Source organism: Lepisosteus oculatus, chromosome 4 (assembly GCF_040954835.1).
Source record: "Lepisosteus oculatus isolate fLepOcu1 chromosome 4, fLepOcu1.hap2, whole genome shotgun sequence".
NCBI lineage: Eukaryota > Metazoa > Chordata > Actinopteri > Semionotiformes > Lepisosteidae > Lepisosteus > Lepisosteus oculatus.
The window spans coordinates 21,467,760-21,490,216 of NC_090699.1; the positions used below are offsets into that span (position 1 = coordinate 21,467,760).

General features: G+C 37.9%; 1 protein-coding gene across 2 annotated transcripts; it reads right to left on the reverse strand.

Moving 5' to 3' along the window:
* Nucleotides 1-201: 201 nt before the first annotated feature.
* Nucleotides 202-13,373, reverse strand: LOC107077336 (tumor necrosis factor receptor superfamily member 6). Of its 2 annotated transcripts, none has more exons than XM_015346690.2 (9): nucleotides 13,225-13,373; nucleotides 12,336-12,447; nucleotides 7,766-7,879; nucleotides 6,465-6,576; nucleotides 4,048-4,109; nucleotides 2,771-2,869; nucleotides 2,216-2,259; nucleotides 1,648-1,672; nucleotides 202-648 (listed from the first exon to the last, which is right to left on the reverse strand). In XM_015346690.2, exons 1-9 carry the CDS (start codon nucleotides 13,273-13,275, stop codon nucleotides 359-361), a joined length of 909 nt encoding a protein of 302 aa, XP_015202176.2. In that variant the 5' UTR covers nucleotides 13,276-13,373; the 3' UTR covers nucleotides 202-358. The 2 variants fall into 2 exon arrangements, with proteins under 2 accessions (XP_015202176.2, XP_015202175.2); XM_015346689.2 differs by having other exon boundaries at nucleotides 2,771-2,875; nucleotides 13,225-13,368.
* Between the last annotated feature and the right edge of the window lie 9,084 nt (nucleotides 13,374-22,457).

The following is a 22,457-nucleotide window of genomic DNA, read 5'->3' on the forward strand; positions in this document are numbered from 1 at the left end:
TCATCTTCAAACTAAGTAAGGTCTGGTTTGTGCCGGGTGCACACTTGGGACTTTCCAGGCAAATTATTTGACAACAGCACCTCCTGGAGTCCTTTCTCAGAAGTGTTACCTGACCTCTGCATAATAGATTTTTTCATTGATGTAATGAGCCCATCTCTTTCAAGCCCCCAGGGGGCACTTGTAAATTCAGAAGTTCCAAAAAAATAATGAAATCATTTTATTACACATCATTAATCACTAATAATCCATTATTCTAAGCTAAGACACAAAGCTATATACAAATATAGTTTTTTTTTAACAATGGTAACAGCTAAGGTGCCTGTACAACTGTGTTTTCTGCAAAGATGGTGAAAGAAAACTATATGGAGCTATGATGTTTCTCAATTATACTCTGCAGCTCATCTGCAGCTTTGTTCAGCTTCATCTTTCTTAACTGTTCAATTAGATCAGGAAAGGCATTGGCAAGCCCTCGCCTCTGATTCCACTCCTTCAAAAGATTAACACCTTGCTCTCTCACGTCGTGTTGATCGTTTAACATGATCATCTGCACCCTAGCCAGAGTTATTCCACTCTCCAATGCCAGCTGCTTAATGTATTTCAGTTCAACTCTGTCAGCAATCTGGTACAAGAATGGCTCCAGGTTAACACCTGCAAAAAAAGGCAGCAAAAAAACAAAATGGTTCAAATGCAAACAGAAAAGCCTGCGCATTATATAATTTGCAGCTAATACATATTTCTACAGTAATCCCAAGAGAAGCTAATGATGGCCCAATAGAACTTGGAATATTCCATGTTGACTTAGATATGATTTATTGTGGAGTATTTTGGTGTTTGAACCTAAGACAGGTTATAAACAAGATGCCATTCAGTTAATCTATTGTAGATTGTTTCTTATTAGCTAACTGATCCAAGGATCTTGTGCAGCCTCTGTATAAAGATCTGCAGTTCTCAGTTTTAAATTCCTGCTCAATTCCTATCCTGTTTTCTGAACCAAGAAGCCAAGAAAAGCAAGAGCAGAAAACAGGGCTCCCCTCACCTTGCATTATTTGTCTTCAGCAAAATATGACAACCACAATGGTGACCAGATCCAGGTATCTGAAAACCCTTTCAAATACTTCTTATGAAAGAAATCTTTATTTCATTTCATCAGCAATCCAAGGCTTTGAAGTTTGGATGTGAATATTTGATCAAATATTTTAACCCTGAAGTTGGGCTTTGAGAAATATGGCCCATCATGCAAACCTGTTCTTTTCAACAAGAAAATGTCAAAGTTTACTCTAAACCTGGTATCATTCTAATTTCTTTACACTGTTAAAGTAAGTCAGTAGGGATTTGTTAAGAAACCTTCAAAACTGTTTGCAGTTTCTATCTCTATTTCTATCTTTTTGCACATGTAGGACTCAGGTGTGCAGAATGTTGTAGCATGAAAAGAACTAGTTACTCTAAAGGCTACCACAAGGGGGAGAAAGACTATATAAATACTCAGGTGCTTCAGTTTAGTTCATTTCAGAATGTGCCTTCGATTTTAGTCAAATTTATTAGCTGAGTCAATGTTCAAAATCAGACCATGCTGGTGCCACTTCTAAATAACACATTTTTAAAAAATGCTAACTTTATATTTGTAAGTGAAATGCAAAACCTAAGTACCTGGTTCTGGTGCATTCAGGAGATTCTGTGAAACAAAAATGAAACCAAGGATTAAAAAAGGTTGTTTCTGATTATAGAACCTCTACAGCTTCTAAACATAAGCAGATTTACAGTATAAGCTGCATCAGAAAACAGCTAAGACATGAGGCTATACAAGACCATTTCACACTTTTTATCAGGGCAAGAGCCCCACGAGTGATAGAAAAAACAAAAAATGTGGCAACAACATTAACCATTGTACATAGCGCACATTGTTTGTGTGCTTTTTATGGTTTAACCTTAGTGTTTCTGTGGTATTTAGTGGATTTAATTGTACTTTACGATACTGGGCCATGATGTATGACAGAAAAAAGCATTAGAATCAGATCACTTCCTATTACCAGCAACCCAATAAGTTAGATGGGCCAAATGTTATTACACTATTATCATGGTATGACAAATTGTAAATTTACCATGCTAAAGTTTTATGAAAGAAAACCTAAATGATAGCTCCAAGATCATACAAATAATTAAAGAACTGTAAACAAGATCATTTTGAAAACAAAGACCTAAAAAGTGAATTAAATACCTCTCTATTTTCCATGTTCTGATGTTCCCTTTTGTTGCGATTACCTATTGAACAAATAAAACAAAAATATCACCTAAATTGAAACGTTTCATTTTACATTGTTGTGAATAATTATTTCTTATATTTGTGCTGTGCTTATATTTGCAGTCTGGGATCTTAATTTTTTGTACACAGCGGATCAAGTACAGAATTAAGGGATAAATCTATGATGCCCAGACCGTACCAGCTCAGAGTGAAGTCTGGCCAGGACAGCACAATTAATTAATTAAAATCTGTACTCCTACTAGCAGTATAAAGGGATCTTGAATGCTTTAATGACCAAGTCCTCTTGACTTTAGGTTAAGGTCTCACCTAAAAGACTGCACCTCCTGCCTGGGCATTGGTTTGGAAATTCTGGTCCAGAGGAAGCAGCACCATCTACTGGTCCATGAACATCATTTACAGCAACAACTTAGTTATGAGGTCTCCCATACCAGTACTGAACAGTCCCAGGCTTCTTAGCCTCAAATTCAATGGTACATTTTTTTAAATTAATTAATTTATCTGTATACTTACCAAAACAGTATAGTCTCTTCTTCCACAGAATTCCAATACCAACTATTAAAAGCAGTACTATACATGTAATTATAACTGGAGCAATCACTGAAGTCGAACCTGCAACTGAAATCAGAAATCAATTAAGTCCCAAAATATGTCTAAATTACTTAAATTAACAATCTGACCATTTAATGAATCAGAATAGAATGCATACTACTGTATACCATCAGAAATTGGTAATTTAATGTTGATCCAAAAATCTGCTGTGCTGGGTTTCTCCAGGAACAAGACTGGAAACCCTAGCTATACTGTATGGATTAGAGTACATGACTGAGCAGTACAAGGATTGTTCATCTTCTGCTGTGGTAGAAACACTTTGGCACTGGAAAGGAAGAACTGTTTGAAATGAACTTAAAGATTATTAAATAATTAAAGACTACAAGTAATGCCCATGTTTTCTCAGAAACAGTGGCGCAGAGCGATGGTTCTGTGGCTAAGGATCTGTGTCTGTGGCTGGAAGGTTGCCAGTTCAAATCCCATGGCTGGCAGAGGAATCCTTCTCTGTTGGGCCCCTGAGCGAGGCCCTTAACCCCAGCTGCTCCAGGGGCACTGTATTAATGGCTGACCCTGTGCTCTGACCCCAGGCTTCCCTCTCCCTGCCTGTGTGTCTCATGGAGAGCAAGCTGGAGTATGCAAAAAGACAATTTCCTAATGCAAGAAATTGTATATGGCTAATACAGTGATCTTATCTTTCCTGAATATCAAAAGGTAAAGGTCATCTAACGGTTGAAATGACTACCACTCTGACTCCATTTCAGCTCTTAAATAGGTCCTTTAGGCCTGAAAAGACATTTTGTGCTAAAAAAAAGAATCACTGCTATCATAAAAATGAATTAATTCGCAGCTCACACACATTTGCTATTTTAAAATTGTCATTCATAGTTTAAACTCACAAAAGAGGCACATTATGTACAGGATAGAACTGAATAGAGATGGAAGTAATATTTCCTGTGTCACTTATCTGTACAAACTTTAACTAGTACATTGACACAGAAAGGGCAGGTGGGAATGGTGCACTTTTACTGGGCAATCTCTGTCTGTGAAATAAGAGAATACTTTCCAAGACAAATATTATTTTGTTATCCTCAAACAAACAGATCATAGGTGTACTGCAACTAACAGAACAGTAGCTCAGTGTTATTTAAGAAGGGAGAGTAAGAAAATATTTAACAGGAATTAACTCAAATTAACAGATAATAAATTGCAATTTCTCTGTAAGTGCAAAAAAACTTTACCTCGTTCTCCACAGACTGTATCGTTAGTTCTTGTACATGTTTGGGCAACACGGCCTTCACAACTTAAAAAAGGAATGTTACAGAATTATGATCACAACTGGCCAACAGGATGGGCAGAAACAACTGTTCTTTTCAACAAGTGTATATTTTCTGCAATGTGTAAATGACGAAAATAATATCCTGAAAAGGTGGATGTAAGAGTTTAAGAAAACTATATCTTGTTTGAAACTAGATAAAGCTTTTTGACAGTGGCTCATCCATGTAAGGATCTCATCCAACTGGTTCTCTAAAGAAGTCAGGGTATTGGTACAGGGCTTTGACAACGTGGCTGGATACCTTGTTCCAGACATCCCTTGCGGTGCCTCCAGTTCTCCTTCTTATGGAATATACAGTGCCTTCAGAAAGTATTCACCCCCTTGAATTTTGTCATGTTTTGTTCCCGTTACACCCTCAAATTTTAACATTGATTTTTTTTCTCCCTTCAATAACACAATAAATTCAACACATTTATGAATCAAAAATATTTTTTTTCCCAGAATGAAAGACTTTATCATTTACAAAACTATTCACCTCTCCCCTAGTCAATACTTTGTACATAGTCCTTTAGCAGCAGTTACAGCCGTGAGTCTTCTTGGGTGTGTCTGTATGAGCTTTGCCCATTCTTCAATGCAAATTTGATTTAACTCAACTAACTTAGATGGAGAGCGTCAGTGGACAGCAATTTTCAGGTCATACCACAGATTGTCAATTGGATTCAAGTCTGGGCTCTGGCTGGGCCATTCCATAATACTAACCTTCTTTTTTTTCCCCAAGCCATTCCTTGATAGTTTTTGATTTGTGCTTTGGGTCATTTCCTGCTGGTAAATGAATCTCAGCCCTAAACGCAGATCTCTGGCTGACTGAAGCAGGTTCTCCTCAAGGACTTGCCTTTCTTTGGCTCCATCCATGTTGCCCTTGATGGCAACAAGCTTTCCAGTTCCTCCTGCTGAAAAGCAACCCCAGAGCATGATGCTGCCACCACCATGCTTGACAGTAGGGACGGTGTTACCTGGGTGTTAGGTTGTATTTGGTTTGTGCCAAATATAGCGCTTTGCTTTCAGGCCAAAGAGCTCAGCTTTGGTCTCAGACTACAACATTTTCTTCCTAAATGTTTCAGGTTTTGTCATATGGCTTCTAGAAAACTCCAGGTGTGACTTAATGTTGGCGTTTCTCAGAAGTGGCTTCCTTCTAGCCACTCTCCCAAAGAGACCGAATCTGTGAACTGCTGAAGAGATTGTTGATGTCCGGACAATTTCTCCCATTTCAGCCAAAGAGCCCTGTCAGTGTTGTAGCTGGCCTCTTGGTCATTTCTCTGACAATTGCCCTCCTTGTCCAGTTGCTCAATTTGGTAGGACACCCTATTCTTAGTAGTGTCCGGGTCGGGGCATGTTTTTTCCATTTTGTTACGATGGACTTCACAGTGCCCCTAGGAAGGTTCAAAGCTTTGCCAATCTTTTTATGACCTTCTCCAGCTTTTTCCCTCCTAACAACTTCTTCTCAAAGTTTCACAGGCAGCTCCTTGATCTTAATGATAGCAGGACTGATCTGATCTTTTTTATGTGAGGCCTCACAGTCAGTGATATTTATTGTGCAATCAAGCTATTGAACACAGGTGGATTCAAATGAACACAGGTGAACCTTGTTAATGTATTTAGTGTGATACCTCTCAAAATAATTGAATACCTCACGCAACTTAGGTTGTTAAAACAAAGGGGGTGAATACTATACGTATCAATTAAGTAATCTTCATATGTTTATTTTTTATATAATTCTGAAGACATCTAAATGCTTTATTTCATTTTAACATTATAGAGAATTACTTCTACAGGAGTGGAAACAATTCCCATTTAGATATGCTTTAATTTGACTTTGCAACACAGCAGAATGAGAAATAATCTGTGGGGGGTAAATACTTTCTAAAGGCACAGTACATTCTTTGTTCAATTATTACATTTCCCTCTTGCTGAAATGTGTGCCAGAATGCAGAATAGTGCATTTATTTTTTGGGAAATTACATGCTTCTGTTTCCACATCTTTCCAGGATTCTTGATATCACTACAGAAAATGATCAAATCCATTATACATTATGTGTGGGTTACATTATTTTCAGGATACATGGATCCATGGAAACATTAATAACATTCTAAACAATGTTGATAATATAAAAACTAAAACAATGTTCCCAAACCACTAGTATTCTAAGCATGAGTATTTAAATAAATATTCTGGACAACATTTGCAATCAACTGCTTTTAAATATGCAAACATCTTCACATTGGTGGATTCATACAAGAAAATAATTCTTATGATTGATGCTGACATTTAAATTACACACATTCATACATATAGAGCAAACATCAATGTCAATTCACACTTACGTTTTACAACGGTGACACTGTTTACAAGGTGGACTGGGACAGTATGAATGTTCTTGACATCTGCACTTCCTGTTCTGAGTTTTAGTACACTGTGACTCCTCTTCCAGTAAAGCTACAATGAAAATCCATTAGTGAAAGTTATGGTCAGAAAACAATTAGCAAAGTTATTGTTATAGCAATAATAAAATAAAACATCTGTTCACAGTGTGCAGCATGGTGGTGCAATAAGTAGCATGGCTGCCTTGCAGCACTGGGGCCATGGTCTCAATTTGGGACCTGGGGTGCTATCTGTGTGGAGTTTGTATGTTCTCCCCAAGCTCGTCTGGGTTTCCTCCAGGAATTCCGGTGTAACGAACAGTTCTTTCTGGACCCTATGCGGACAACACAATTCAGAATGGTGATGAAACACTGGGGAAAAAGCCATGCAGGAAACGGGGATCAAAACAGGGGGGCGTGTCCTTGGTGCGCTGGTGTACAGGGGGGGTGAGTCCGGGTCAAACAATCCCGTAGTAATCCAAATGGGAAATCCAAACACGAAAGGAGAAGTCCAAAACCGGAAAGGCCATCCAAAAAAAAACTAGATAAAAACAAGAACCGGGTCGGAACCGGTGGAATGGGAACGGGAACGGGAACAGAGATTAAAACCTTAACGGGACCAGGCGCTTCCAGGTCCCGGACTCGCACGATACAGAGATCAGATGCAGAGCCCGGATTAATGTCAGCGCCTGGCTTTTAAGGTGGGCTAGGAACAGGAAACAGGTGCACAAAAATCAAGTCCAAAGTGAAAGGGCCGGAGCGCCCTTAAGATGGGAGGGACTACCGTCGTGACATCTGGCTTCCTCTCATAGTCCAAAGACATACTGGTAGGTCAATTGGCTTCTGGGAAAACTGGCCCTAAGTGTGAGTGTGCCCTTGTCGTTATTTGTGTCTGTGTGCCTGCCCTGCAATGGACTGGCTTTCTGTCCAGGGTGTTCTCTGAAAAATGTATAGATCTACGAGCAGGTCGAATGAATACTGTACCACAACTTTCACTTAACTGGATCTATTAATGAGACGTACTCACTTTCCCTGCAGAACTCTGAATGAAAGTATCATGTTAAAGCCTGATGGAGAGGCAGTCTTAGAAAAACAGAGTTCTATGCAGCCTAAAATTATGGATGGGTCTGAGCTCGGGGCAGATACAACCATTATTTTAATGACGCACAACACACAAGAAGAAACCCAATACTTTATGAAGGCTATAGACAGCACAGTGCTGTTAGCGCTTCATATGGATGACCCCAGATAACGTGGAGACATACCAGCTGCCTCGCATTTGTCACAGTTTAAACATTTTTCACCGATGTGTTCATCCTCCATGTACGTGTCCTCTGGGCAGGGCTCACATTCATTTTTTATGTTGTTGAATTGTTCACCTGGATAAAAAAATAAAAGACAACATTCAGACTGACCTCTAATACACCTGCTGCTGTCTTGGATACTTGAGTACATTCACTAATTCAGTAAAAATTATAGGAGATTTATGAAGTCAGCCAGCTCCATACTTGTGAACAGTTAAGAGTTCATTACTGACACAGCAAGACATTGATTACTGTAGGCAAGGGAAGGCAACAGAGTTGGATCCTTAGATGTTATTATTCAGATTATTGTTCTTTTTTCCAGATCAAATTTTAATTGCCTGTAAAATCCAACTCCCCACACAAGAACCCATTAAATCTAGGGGACTTCAAAGGACCACAGGAAGCTGAGTCAGTAAATGCTGCACATGCAGGCTGCGTGCTTGTTTTTAAATAATTGAGGAATTCTGAAGACTTTTGTTCTCTGAACCTGAACACCAGAGAAGTCCTAATCCTCTCATGATACAGTTTATTTCTAACAAAGTGTTTTGACCCATTGCTTGGCTGCCATCTTGGATTTGAACAAAAAAACAGCTTGTTGAACTGCTTCAACTCCTAAACTTTGAATAAAGTGAAACTTGGCACACATAAAGTAGGTTGTGTAGTCCATCAGTTTTGTTTTGCTCATGACAAACTGCTATCTAAAACACAGGCACAGGTAATTTCATAAATTGCATTATACCTTAATGTTACAGTGTGACAGACTTATAGGAGCTTCATGTAGTTCCAGAGCTCACACAAATCTACAGTGGCAGAGGACATTAAGCTACTCTGTCACATAGTGTGGTTCTTATATTCAGTAATTCAAGAGTTTCGCACAATTTACAAAACTCTTCTCTATAAAAAACAAATGAAAAAGACTCTACATCTTGTGAGATGGTGTTACCTCTTGGCAATGGTTAAGTTTCAGGACAGGTCAAAAGTCAGGTGACTGGGCCTCTTACAGCAGGTGAGTAGCTTGTTTATCACATGTGATTCGTAGTTCTGGAAAGTTACTGTATGGTCATCCACCTAATGTTGGCTGGACTTAGTTTTAGTTGCTCTTGTTCTACGTGAAGTTAATAAATGTTAATATAAGCATATAATGTTGGTTACTTGCCTGTCATTTAAGACTGGCTGAGCAGAATAAAATAAACCGTGTACCATAGCAAAATGGTCCCTCACTTTATTGAGGGTGGCTGAGTAGGATTATATTATGTAAAATTAAATATTTAATAGGAGAGGTGGTTAGTTAGATTAAGCAGAATTAATTATTTGATTGTCTCATTGTTTATCAGAGTGACAATATGGAAAATAATTTGTGTGTGTTACGCTCTGTGTAGTATGTGTGTTGTGCGCTATTGATTGTGTCGTCCTCTTCATCAAACCCCTCTCCCCCCTCTTTTACATAATGTTTTTTACGCTGTAAATGGGCTGTAATAAATGTAGCTGTAGAGCTCACCTGATTTTGTCAGGGTACATTACATTCCTTTTTTACTTTTTTAAATTACATAGAGCTAATATTTTACTGTTATGTAGCAAAGCTTTTTTTCTGTACCTTTGAAGAACACACTGAGGGTGTTTTAGTAATCTAAAAAGCCAAAAAGGCTTCACTTTACCTAGTATTTGTTTTGCTGGCTGAGACTTTTTTTTAAAAAAAAGTTCAATAAACTATGGGTGGGTAAGCTGTCTGAAACATGAAAGTATACTGCCAAAAATATATCCCATGGTTTCCCACAGTTGTATACAAGCCAGTCGGGCTGCTTGGACCAACAAATGCACGAAGGCCAACAAAATGCTGTTTGGTAGTAATACACTGCAAGTGCAAGATCATCTGCCAGCCAGCAGCCATGATGTTAGCTCAAGTCAAGTCTCACACATTGGGACCAAATTCTCACAGTCTCATGCCTTGGTCTAAAAATCTTACGCATTACCATCAAGTCTAGATTGATTAAAAAAATAAGTAATGAACATAAAAATGTTAATTTGCTGTAGAGACTTACAAGTCTGTTAAATATGTGTTTTTTTGTGCATGAATAAAATTAATCATCAATACAAATAATACGCAATCAGAATCTTCTATGGAAAATCTCATGCATTAGGGTGCTGGGCCCTTCAGAGCTATCTCAGTAAACAACATTCAAAAAAGCGCAGGATTTCCTCATAGCTGAATTATTGAGTCACAGATGAATACAGTGTCCTTTGTTGGTTGTGAAATATGCTAAGAAACATCATCTCAAGCCAATGCATTTTCTTATTGCCTCAATGAGAGCGAAATAATAAACTGCCTCATTAGCCAAAAGAACACAATGACGGTTTGATGCAAACAGAAAACAGCAAAAAGCAATGCTTTTCAAGCACACATTTCTTCCTCAGGCAGCATCATGGGTAGCCTACATCACTGATGAATCCTATTTGAACAAACTAGTTGCTGTGTTTAAATAATATCTTATTCAGGACAACACTGTTAAATTACAACAATAAGAAACAAGCGAGTGAGCTTGTAGTACATTACTCTAGCTGTTACATACTGTACTGTAGCTAGGTGGCTGGGGAGAGGGTTAATGTAACAAGATCTGCCTGAAATCAAAACAAAATGCAGTATTCTTTTTCTTCATGTTTGTAACCGAAATCGCTAAAAAGACAAACAAAAATATTGAGCCTCCTGTCAAATACTTCCAGTCGATAGACAGATGACTCTGCTGACGACTGCTGTGACATGATCATCAACCAGTGATGCGCCCACTAAAGAACGGCAGCTTAGAGGCACAGCAAGTTAGACACAAACATCACGTCTCTAGGTTCAATCCCAAATAGCTGAGCGACCCAAAATGTAGAAAAACAGCTGTACGATACAGAACGCGGTACGTTACATGGAACTTACTTTACATGATGAAAACTATTTAAGTTCTAACATTTGTAAAGTGCTTTTTTTATGTCATCCACAGGTTTGCAGACTAGGAGGTCAATCTGAGAGGCAATTTATTATGACCCCCTCCGCTAATTATAGGCAGGATTTATTTGACGCACATACTAAGTCAGATCGTCACAAATACCTCAATTTGTGGAATGCAATAAAATGAATTACCTCATGCCAAAGCAGCAGAATTAAGTATTCCAACTATTTCTGTTAAATGATGTTAAATTTATATCCTAACGAACTGTACCCTCAAATAATTTAAGCAGCTAGTAGTTTTCATTAATTGATTTATTTACAGCTATGAATTCCTCAACTTAAGAGCCTTTGTCCTGTTTAATACCTATTTCCATGTGTGTCTATTACAGATGCCTTTGACCCAGTTCTGAACACGAGGCCCTCACTGGCACATTTAAACACCTCTGCTTGCTTATTAGATTATCATTTCTCACATTCTGTTAGAAACTGACATATTTTGTGCCAATTTTTTCTAATGGATAATCATTTCTCTTAGATCGACCAAAGGTTCAAATACCGATCCCACCACACTATGAATGAAATGTTCCAAATGCCAGACGCTGTGGAAGAGCCCATTACTAAAGAACACAAGTCATTAAAGGCCCCAGGACTTGTCACTGATTGAACAGCTGGAATTTACTTTCTGTAAATTAAATTATCTGACATGAGAGCAAAAAATTATTTTAAAATATTTTAAAAAACATGTTTACATTAATTATGTAACAACCAATACTTTGCCACTCAGGACACGTTACAGAAGGATATCAGGAAAGAAATGTACTGTACAATGAAGTGGACCAGCTCCATGCCAGCCTGTCTCTGCTGTCTGCTAATGCTCTCACCATCCCAGTCTCGTGTTAACTGTGAGAGGGATTCCTTTGCAATGAGACTGTACATTGATATGAAGGAATAAACTTCTTTGATAACGACAGACCCGTGAAACAGACTCCAGAGGAAGACGGATTAAAGGTCACCAGTGTCAAACTTCAGCTTTCCAAGGGCCCTGGAGTGGTTCTTTCAGAAACTTAGGAGAACTGCTTGCTCTCGTGTTTACCATAAGTAATAGTGTGGTTAAAGACTGAAAGAGTATGTTCAGTATTGGGTGATGAAATGTTGAAGGAAATTAGGCTTTTTAAGCAATTCTTATATTGATTTAATAATAATGTTTAACTTTTATTTATGTCAAATTATTATATGCTATTATTTCTGTACACTGTGCGCTATACTACTGTAAATGTTCATGTGTGCGGTTTAGTTACGTTGTGTTCATTCCTTTTCCGCCTCGACAAACAACCACTACCGCAGAACACCTATTCACACTTCTGCACGGAGTCTGGTTGTGCCACTTTATTATGTCATCTGCGTATCGGTCACCACCAAGAAAATCTCTTTTCATTGCAGCAACACCACTTCACAATGCTGCCAGCGTCCCTGTGACATTGGTACTTAAACAGTAACTTTCACAGGCCCCTGACATCTTGGAATCGGGCAGAATCGATTTTAGAATCAAGAGAACAAACAAAGCAGATTCAAGAATTTCCGTTTCATCTGTTTTCTTACCCTTAGAGCATCGGATCTCGACGGGTTGCTCTTTATTCCGATTACTACCATCTTGTCTCCGAAATCGATGGTTGAGCCCGGCGGTCCTCTCGGCCCAGCAAGGTGCACAGCACTGTACAGTACAGAGAGAGATACAGTATGAATCGTTATTCCGCATCAAATAGCTTTCCTCATATCGTGATAACAGCGGTCACAATGCTACGAATCTCCGGTAAGGAGCACACAAATGATCTTATTCTCTAGTATCATATTACAAACTGTTAACAAGCCCATACATGCCTCGGTATAGTATTTTTACATAGCAAGTAAAACGAAAAGTATGGTACTGATTTATTTACAAGAACTTATGAGACAGATCATTGTAATATATAAAATCGGGAAATGTTATTTTATTAAATCGTTATTAAAACAGTTTGAAATCTAGTAAATGTTAACGCCCAGTAGTGGCAAATTAAAACGAAAGTAAAATGCTTTCCAGTAAGAGCATTTGTAATATTTGAACAAGTTAAAATTGTGACAACGTCAACACTATTGTCATTTTGTTCTGCTACCTTAGTATAAAAACAATCTGAAATCACCCTTAGAATGAAATTAAAAAGTTTCTCAAATTAAAACCCAGTCATTATACGTACCTGACTTTTTAAGAGAACGAAAAAAAAATCAGCTGAACCAAAGTTGAAAACAATGATCTAAAACCATTATTTTAATAAAATGTATCCAGCCTTCCAAACATACTTTACAGTTGCTGTACAGTATAATATTAATAACTATTATCGTCATTATCATAAAAACAAGAAAATACAGCCCCTGAAGAAAAGTCAGGTAAGTGAGGTAAAGTCAGCCTAGTGAGGTAATAAACAGTCCAGCTAGTCTTGGATTTAAAACTCACCAAAGTGCAGAAAAACAGCAGAGTAAATTTGCTCACGATGATTTTCTTCATGTTTCAAACATACGTTTAGACCCGGCCGCTGTCAGAGTCGTTCTTCCTGTTTTCAGTACACTTCAGCGTGTGCAATCCCACAGTCCGCGATTGGTTAGAACTGCTTTAATTTTGTTTTTCGTAGGACGGGACTTTCTTTTCACAAACAAGGCTCAACGAGGGCTCAATTTTGCACTTTCTTTTTTGAAACACAAAGTAAAACTTTGCAGACATTTGGAAAACTCCCGTTCATTCCCCGCTACAAAAATACTAAATTCCCAATACTAAAGATTTGATGTAATAATAATACTATGTACTGTATTGTGATAAATTTAAGACGTACAGAGTACAAGCTGTAGAGATGCCTACCAAGGTATCTCCCTTAGTGAATGACATTTTAGTTCTCAACTGGGACATTGTATAAATATACAAATACTGCATATTGAAGATAATTTATGTTTTTATATAAGAGTTTAGTGTTTGCCCAAACTAGTTTTACTATATTAATAACAGCATAGCACAGCCAGGCCAAGATGCAAAAATAAAAAAAAAAAATCAAATCAAAGTTTATTTATCAAATGCACAACAATATGGCGTGCAGCAATAGTTGCTGGCAATGAAATGTCTTTTCTGCAAGCTCACAAAAATCACAAAATTCACAAAAATCACAAAATTGAGGTTACGTTTTTTGAAATGGAATAAAACTCAATATGAGTAGAGCTGCTATGTGTCCATGGTGTATGCAATATATACAAGTAGTGCAGTTATCCTGAATACAGTGAAAACTGTGTCCATGTAGCCATTACAGGTGATTTGCTAAGGAGCTGCAGGTTGGCTATTTAGCAGTCTTATTGCCCGGAGGTAGAAGCTGTTCCGTAATCTGTTGGACTTGGACCGAATGCTTCAGTACCGTTTACCAGATGGTAGGAGTGAAAACAGTTTGTGACTGGGATGACTGGGGTCCTTGAGAATGGAATGGAGAATGAGTAGATATCCTGGATGTTTGGTAGCTCACAACCGGGGATGAGCTGCGCTGACTTCACCACCCTCTGCAGTACTTTGCAATTCTTGGCGGAGCAGTTCCCATACCAGGCAGTGATGCAACCAGTCAGGATGCTCTCAATAGTGCACCTGTAGAAGTTGGCCTGGATAAGTGATGGCATGCCGAACTTCTTTAGCCTGCGGAGAAAGAATAGGCGCTGCCGTGCTGTCTTGACCACGGTGTTGGTTTAGTGGGTCCAGGTTAAGTCCCCTGAGATGTTAGCTCCCAGGAACTTAAAACTCCTGACCCTCTCCACTGCAGTCCCATTGATGTAGATAGGTGTGTGATCTCCTCCCTGATGTTTCCTATAGTCCACAATCATCTCCTTTGTCTTACTGATGTTAAGAGAGAGGTTGTTCTCCTGGCACCATGCTGCCAGGGTTTCAACCTCCTCCCTGTACGCAGACTCCTCTCCATCTGTGCTCAGGCCAATGACTGTTGTATCGTCCGCAAACTTAATGATGGAGTTTGAGTTACAGTATCTCTGACGACACAATCATGGGTAAATAAGGAGTAGAGGACAGGACTAAGCACGCAGCCTTGGGGTGCTCCAGTGTTTAGAGTCAGGGTAGAGGATATGTTGGTGCCCACCTTCACCACCTGCGGACGTTCCGTCAAGGAGTCCAGGATCCAGTTACAGAGGGAGGTGTTCAATCCTAGGTCCTGGAGCTTGATGACAAGCTTTGAGGGCACTATGGTATTGAATGCTGAGCTGTAATCAATAAACATCATTCTCACATATGTTCCTTTCTTATCCAGGTGTGAGAGGGCAGTATGGAGGGCAGTGGCAATAGCATCTTCAGTTGACCTGTTCTGGCGATACTCAAATTGCAGTGGATCTAGGGTGTCAGGCAGTGAGGAGGTGATGTATGCTTTGACCAGGCTCTCGAAGCACTTCATGATAACTGATGTGAGTGCAACAGGGCGGTAGTCATTTAGGCAGCTGACTCTGGGTTTTTTCGGAACAGGGACAATGGTGGTTTTCTTAAAGCAGGAAGGAACTATAGACTGAGCTAGAGAGAGATTGAAAATGTCAGAGAAGACATCTGCCAGCTGGTCTGCACATGCTTTCAGAACACGGCCAGGGATAGCATCAGGGCCAGGAGCCTTTGCGTGGATTGGTCTTTTTAAAAACTTTACACACATCCGCTCTGCAAAATGCAAAAGAGATAGCCAAATTATTGTCACAATAAACTTTTATGGTATGTACCGTATACAGTGCACTGCAAAAGAATTCACTAACTTCCAGTGATCTTCCATTTGGTAGAATTACAGATGCTGAGTTCTTGGCAGAGAAGAATGGGTGAAAATCACTTCCCTGGGAAGGGTGCTGTCTAACTATAAATCTGTTCATGTATTTTTTTTATTATTATTATCAGCAGCAGCAACAACTACAACAACAGCAACAATTATTATTATTATTATTATTATTATTATTATTATTATTATTATTATTAAAATAGTTCAGGTTGAGCATTCAAATTTTGGTTAAAATAGTTCATTTAAAGAATGTGAATGCATTACATTGCAATTCAACAAATCTATATGTTAATATATAATACTGGAAGGGCTGAAAACTATTGCAAGCTGGTGTATACATTTTTAAATAGAATTGTAGCAGAATAAGAAAAAAAACCTACACAAAATGATTACTCCTTCTCCGTGATTGTATGTGATTGTAATAGGTCCAAACCAGGTCAGTCTGATCTAGCTCCAAACATAATGGTTCTCCCACACTATTGGACTCATTATGCTATTAAAGTTCATCGGTCTTTCTCTTGTTATTCCTATTGACCTGACATCTCATTAAAAGATGTCTCTTACAAGAATCATGGCAAGAAACCTAAAAGACAGCCTGTTACTTTCAGATGTGAAAATCACATCCACGTCACCTTTTTATCCTGCTAGCGAATCCTATGGCCATGCAGATATTCATCTACTATAGATCTAATTATTCGTGTGTCCACTGTATAATCTTACATTTAATAGGGGTAAGACATATTGGTTCAGTCTTGTCACCTTTTTTGAATAGGCACTAAATTAGTCATTTTCCATTCAGTATTTCCCCTGTCTTGAGAGACAGTTGAAACAGTACTGTTAATGTCCTATAAATAGCATCTCGTTTCCTTATGTACTTTTGGTAGAATACCATCAGGCCCTGGAGATTTAACTATCTTTCAATGCTTCTGGTACCTGAAACACTTAGCTCTTCTTTGCTAATACAAGATATGCTGCTGAGTGATAAACATTTCAGTGAAATATTATTTTGATAATTTTATCCATTTCCCTTTCATGAGTTATCTCTGAGGCATTTTACTTCATTCATTAATGTTCTTTTGCTGTGGCAATACTGAAAAAATATTTTGTCTTCATTGTAATATTCTTTTCTATCTCCGTCTTGGTCTCTCCACTACTCTTCTTGACCTGTGCTTGTAACTTGTGACCTGGTGTGGTCCTGTGCATTTTTTTTTAAATTTATTCTCAGAAAAAAAAAGCAGATTAAAAAGGTTTAACTGATTTGTTAAAACTTTGGTCCACTGCTTACTGTGCTTTGCTTTCCTTACTTGTGAGATGAGTCTATGCTTCAGATACTGTAGATTCTACTCCTCTTACATCCTTTATTTTGGACTGTCTTTGCAATCAAAAATGTATTGAAATATATATATATATTATAATAATATTATTACAGTTTTTGAATGGTTCTGGCACCTCTGTTTTCCTTACCTCTACCTTGATTATTTGAGAAGACTAGATTGATACAGATATTCACTGCAATAGGTCCTCTGAGTACTTTAACTGAGAAAGTAGTTGGTTGCCATGTTTACCGTTTCAGTTCTAAGTTGCTGACATCCCTATTGGTGCTTCCTAATATCCATCTATACATTTTATAACCGCTTCATCCAATACAGGGTCATGGAGGAGCTGGAGCCTATTCTGGCAAGCAATGGGTATAAGGCAGGATATTCCTCGGATGGAATGGCAGTCCATCACAGGGTATGAACAAAAACAGACACAAACACACAAACAGTCACACCAGGGAAAAGTTTCCCAGAACCCAATTAACCTACCAGTATGTTTTTGGACGGGAAGGAAACGGGAACACCTGAAGGAAACTCACACAAACATGTGGATATACTGTATGTGAGGAAAATTAAAGCCCCCCTTAATAATCATTTCTTCCTTGGTACATACCGTATGTTCCTGGCCTCGTTAGGCCTCATCATTTCTTTATAATTAATCCATTCTAAACACATTTATATAGGAAACTTGTTTTGCATTTACATGAAATATCTTGACAGCTTGGCAGTTTCTATTAACATTTTTTTTACTCAGAGCGCTACACTGGGGTACTGAGTACCCTTTGGCAAATGTATAAATAAGACACAGAGGAAGCAAGGTTGGAGAGCTTTGAGTATGTGTAAGTAATTTACTCAACATGTTGCTCTGAACGTCCATTTCACTTTTATTCCCTGATTTGATTTAACCTCCCGTGAGATGGTGAGGGAAGCCCCACAGAGGTTCAGGCTGAAGTGAGACATTGGCATTGGCAGCCCTCATGAGAATCCAGGCTTCTGGTTTGTTTTAAGCAGATGCCTGTTGTTCCCTGAAATCCAATGGGATTCAGTCAGGAAGAGCCCTATCAGAGCTGAGCTGCCTTGCCATTTTCGGTCAAAGCACATGTCGAGTGTTTTGGCAAATGCACACACTTTTAACCCCTCTGATCCTTTGTTAGTATATCTGATCAGACTGACCTTTTCACTTGCTAATTGTTTACTCACATCATAGTTGAATGTTCTATGTACTATGTTTGCTTTACAGGAGTCTCTGGAAATGTTATTTTAGTTTGTTTTTTTTAAATAAGTGTTTTTTTGCAATGTAAAAAATGTTGTAACACATGCTTATATAAATACAGAGAGCAATGCTTATATTAATTGTACTGTTTGTTACTATGGTGGAATAAAAAATGTTGATGTAGTCCCACCACAGCCACACCCATGTGTGTATTTCAAATAGGGTTATTGGCATCTTTTATTGCTTTATTGGCAAGTCATTCTTATTTTCTACCTACTTATGCATTTGTCACAATGATCAGTGACCCAAGTACTGGTCTGATTTGTTGTTTGCTGGCAGAAAAAAGCGTTAACTGTGATTTTCTCATAAAGAGAGAGGTGCTGTCAGTCAAAAAAAGAACAAAATGCACCTCTGTAATAGTCTGCAGTGCTTGGCAGAATACATTGTGACTAGTGGAAAGAAATGAGATCTCCAGGACTACACTGAATATGCCCCCTGTTGCAAAACCATTGTCAATAATAAATATTAAACAAAAATAATGAAAAATAATACAACTAAATACCACATCCCACAGAACCTTGTAAATATAATTGATTTTTCCATTGGAAGAAAAAATAACTTTATTAACTATACTGTATTTATATTACATCATATAATATTAGTAACTGAATTTAATTACTGTTATACATATTTTGCATTTATCAACAAAGTAACAGCATTAATCAATAAAGATTAAAAATCTATTTGGTTTTATTTATTTTTGGTCATCTTAATCTTATATAGCTCTTAGCTGTCACAAAAGCTGTCAAACAAAAGACACCTGTTTGACTTAAAGCACAGAATTTTCATTATCAACTAAACCTGAATTAACACCAGATGAGTTTAATGCTTTCATCAAGTGCTCGCTGTATAGACTGATGAGGACAGATATAGTTGTGTCACTGTCCTTAAAACAGGATTAAACTGCAGGTTTTATGATTACGTTTAATGGAGAAAGCCTAACTGAACATGGTTAGAAGCAGCAATGAGCTAGATAATGGTAAAGTGCTTTTAAGCAGAAACAAGCCTAATTTCTAAGACCCATGAAGCACAAAAAATTTGTAGGGTAACTTTCCTATGGGGAAATCTAATAATGTTACAAGCCGCTTTCCAAGACCACACCTTCTGTAGACTATTTCTTCCCTTAAATGCCTTGAAAAAAAGCAGTCTGCCAAGTCTCTCCTTATTTACTGAATAGTTCCTTTTTTGGTGTTGCATAAAAGTCTGTGCATGTTATCCTAGCTGTGTAAAAAACAGATTTCTTTACTGTGGAGCCAAGTCATTGTATTCCTTGAATGTTTGATTTACTTAAGCTTTAATTTATTTTTGACTCCTGTTTTCAAAAGCCGTGCATTGGTGTACAATGTGAAAAATTATATTTTTTTGTTCTTTTTTTCCTAAATTAAAAAATATGTGCATGGAACAAATACAAAAGAGCAGTGAGGCTCTGGTCCCTCCTCTAATACCTAATCAGACTGTGCAAGTATGGTATTGATTTTTTTGGAAAGGGTTTTTCAACACATTGAAATATGTATTGAGGGGCACACAGCTGACTTCATAACAAAAGAAAAGGGATTTTATCATTTTAAGAAGGAAGTAAAGTATGTCTGGAAATGTCCCATCCTGGACAGGAAGTACAATAAAAGATAAATAGGTGCAATATAATTAGTGTTTAATAGAGATAACAAGAGGGACAACAGTGTTTTTAACAGGCTGAAGCTCTCATAATGGGAACACAGGAAGATCCACAACAAAGCACAAAAATGACTGGTTATGAAGGATGCATAAGCTGGTAAACTACTGTAGAGCTTAAATCATTGTTATTGAGTTTAATTCATCATATATTTTCTACAGTATATATCTGAAAACAGTTATCTTTCACCTAAAAACACAATTTATGAAGCCCAAATCTGGCTTTGTGTGTTTTAGGAAAATGTCAGCCCTGCCTACAGCTATGAGTATATGGGAGTTTTCTCGTCTTAAGTCAAACAGGGATTGAACGCTAGCTTCATTTTTTATAAACAACCTCCATTCCAGGCATGCCTCCAGACAGCAGTTGTGTTGTCTTACTTGAGCATGGAAAGAATGCACCATCGTAGTTCAGCACTCGGCCTCCTCCGTGAATGGAAGGGACAGATTAGTGAAGCACACGAGAGAACACATTACTTCTTTTGAAACCATCAAAACCTCAGCCTGTAGTCTCATGTTTGCCAGAACTATTCCTCTTAAAATCTAATCGTAATCTACAACTATTTTAATTTTACAAAAAACGTCTAGAATACAGCCACATTTAGGGCAAACAATACAACACAGTGATGCACTGAAGCGCTATTAAATACCACTGAGTATAGGGAAACTTATTCCAGAAGTGGTGTCATCTGCCTGGTATAATTCTTTAGAAGACAGGTTGTTTTAAATCAATGGTAAACTGGCAATGACAGGACTTGTTTCAAAGAAGTTCCGTTTAATGAAGTAGCCACCTACACATTTTCTAAAGCAGGCTTCAACACTGGGAATAATGTAGATTGATTTTAAGACATCAGATTTTTTACATGACAGTCCTCCATAGCTGTAAACCTCCAATATGTTCTCAGTATATTACACTGCCCCACTGTGCTCTAAAATCTTTCATTTGCATATTAGTCAAAAAATGAAATAACCTTTAATGTGACCCAGGCTGATCCCCTGCACAATTTCTGTAAGCTTTTTAACAACTATAAATCTATATCACTCTGGCCTGACACATGATTTATGAAACCTCTTAAGATCTCTGCATGCACCAATGTTCAGTGCTAATGAACATCCCCTTACAATAATATCTGCAGAATCACACAAGGGAAATATGTATAATCCATGCAAGGCATGTCATCGAAATGTCTGAATCGTGCCTACTGACCTAAAAGAGTTTGAGATGATGTCTTGCTTCAGCAATTATTTATAGAAACATGACCTCATTGAAGTTAAGCCTCAGGTTTTGCCAAAGGTTTTGATCATGCCTTGGTTCAACCTGAGCTGTTAATAATTGCTTCATTCAGTCTTCTGTGAATGGAGAATTATATCTAGTTTTTACACCCTTCTTTTGAAACAGAAATTAATATACAGTAGTAACTCTTTTGTAAAGCATTTAAAAATTTTAGAAATAATATTATGGATATACAGCGCATATGGGGATGTGTGTTTCTGTGTGAATATACTTGCAAACACACATATACAGTACATGTTCCAATTGAAACTGTTTCACTGTTTACACTGGTTGAAACCTGCGTCGCTGTTCCTAACGAACCACAGGACACGAGTGAAAAGTGTGTGGAAGTTAATTTGAAATATAAAGGGCTGTGTGACATGTTGTTGAAGCAGAAACCATGATTTATTTCAACAAATGGCCGAATGAGATCCTTGGTTTAATCAGCTACAACCAATCGGGTGAAATGGACTGAATGGCCTCTTCTCATTTGTAACCTTTTTTATGGTCTTATATACGCACAACCTTAGGTTACGGTTAACCTGTAGGTTTCAAGCACCTTACGCACCTAGTAAGAGGAAACTGCATTGGGAGGCCGTTAAACTGGTGAGATAACTTCATCATCAATATCTGCCACATATTATAAAAAGTCTAAGTCAGTATAAGAAAAGTGAACAATAATATACCACTTCTTGCTTCAAAACATTTGACCTATACCATGATAAATATATAGATTTAATATATGCTTAATATTGATTTTCCAAGATGAGTTCACTGAAAATGAAAGCAGCACTCTTATTGGGGTGTTTACATCACATTTTACTCTTCACATTGTCAAATACTAGTTTTTGTTGGCACAAGGTGTTTGCTGTAAAATTCCCTCACTGTCTGGGTGTAGCCTTTACTTTTTCTTTAAATAAGCATGTCAGATACTTTCCAGTATGATTCAGTTTTGCAGTATTGATGCTCCAGAGTTGGATTTTGCTCTGGATGTCTGGGCCATTCTTCAGTTATGAATGCAAAGAAGACAGTTACAATGCCAGCAGAAAATGGGGGAAGGTCAGCCTCTAGTTTCCTGTTAAAACTTTTAATAGAGTGACAGATACCGAAGGCCTTTTGTCCTTTTATCATCCTTAATTCCTTTATACATAATCCATTCTGAGTTTCCGCTGCCTGAATCTGTATCTGTAGCCAAAAGCTTTCTTACTGATGGTCCCTCACTCAATTTCAGTCTCAAACTTGGAGATGCAAGACTATAAGGTTTGGTAAATGTACACTTAAATCTAAGCTTAGGAAATATTTCTTTGGACTAAAAGTTGAGCTTTTATTTTAAGCCGTTACAGGAAGGGATACATGTCTGTTCTCAAA

Excerpts from the sequence above, each read along its gene's own strand:
- LOC107077336 (XM_015346689.2), bottom strand. The coding sequence starts at position 13,275 with ATGAAGAAAATCATCGTGAGCAAATTTACTCTGCTGTTTTTCTGCACT. Across the intron at positions 6,577-7,765 it reads TGACAAATGCGAGGCAGCTG|CTTTACTGGAAGAGGAGTCA; the intron begins GTATGTCTCCAC and ends TTTTCATTGTAG. Across the intron at positions 4,110-6,464 it reads CAGTGTCACCGTTGTAAAAC|TTGTGAAGGCCGTGTTGCCC; the intron begins GTAAGTGTGAAT and ends TCCTTTTTTAAG.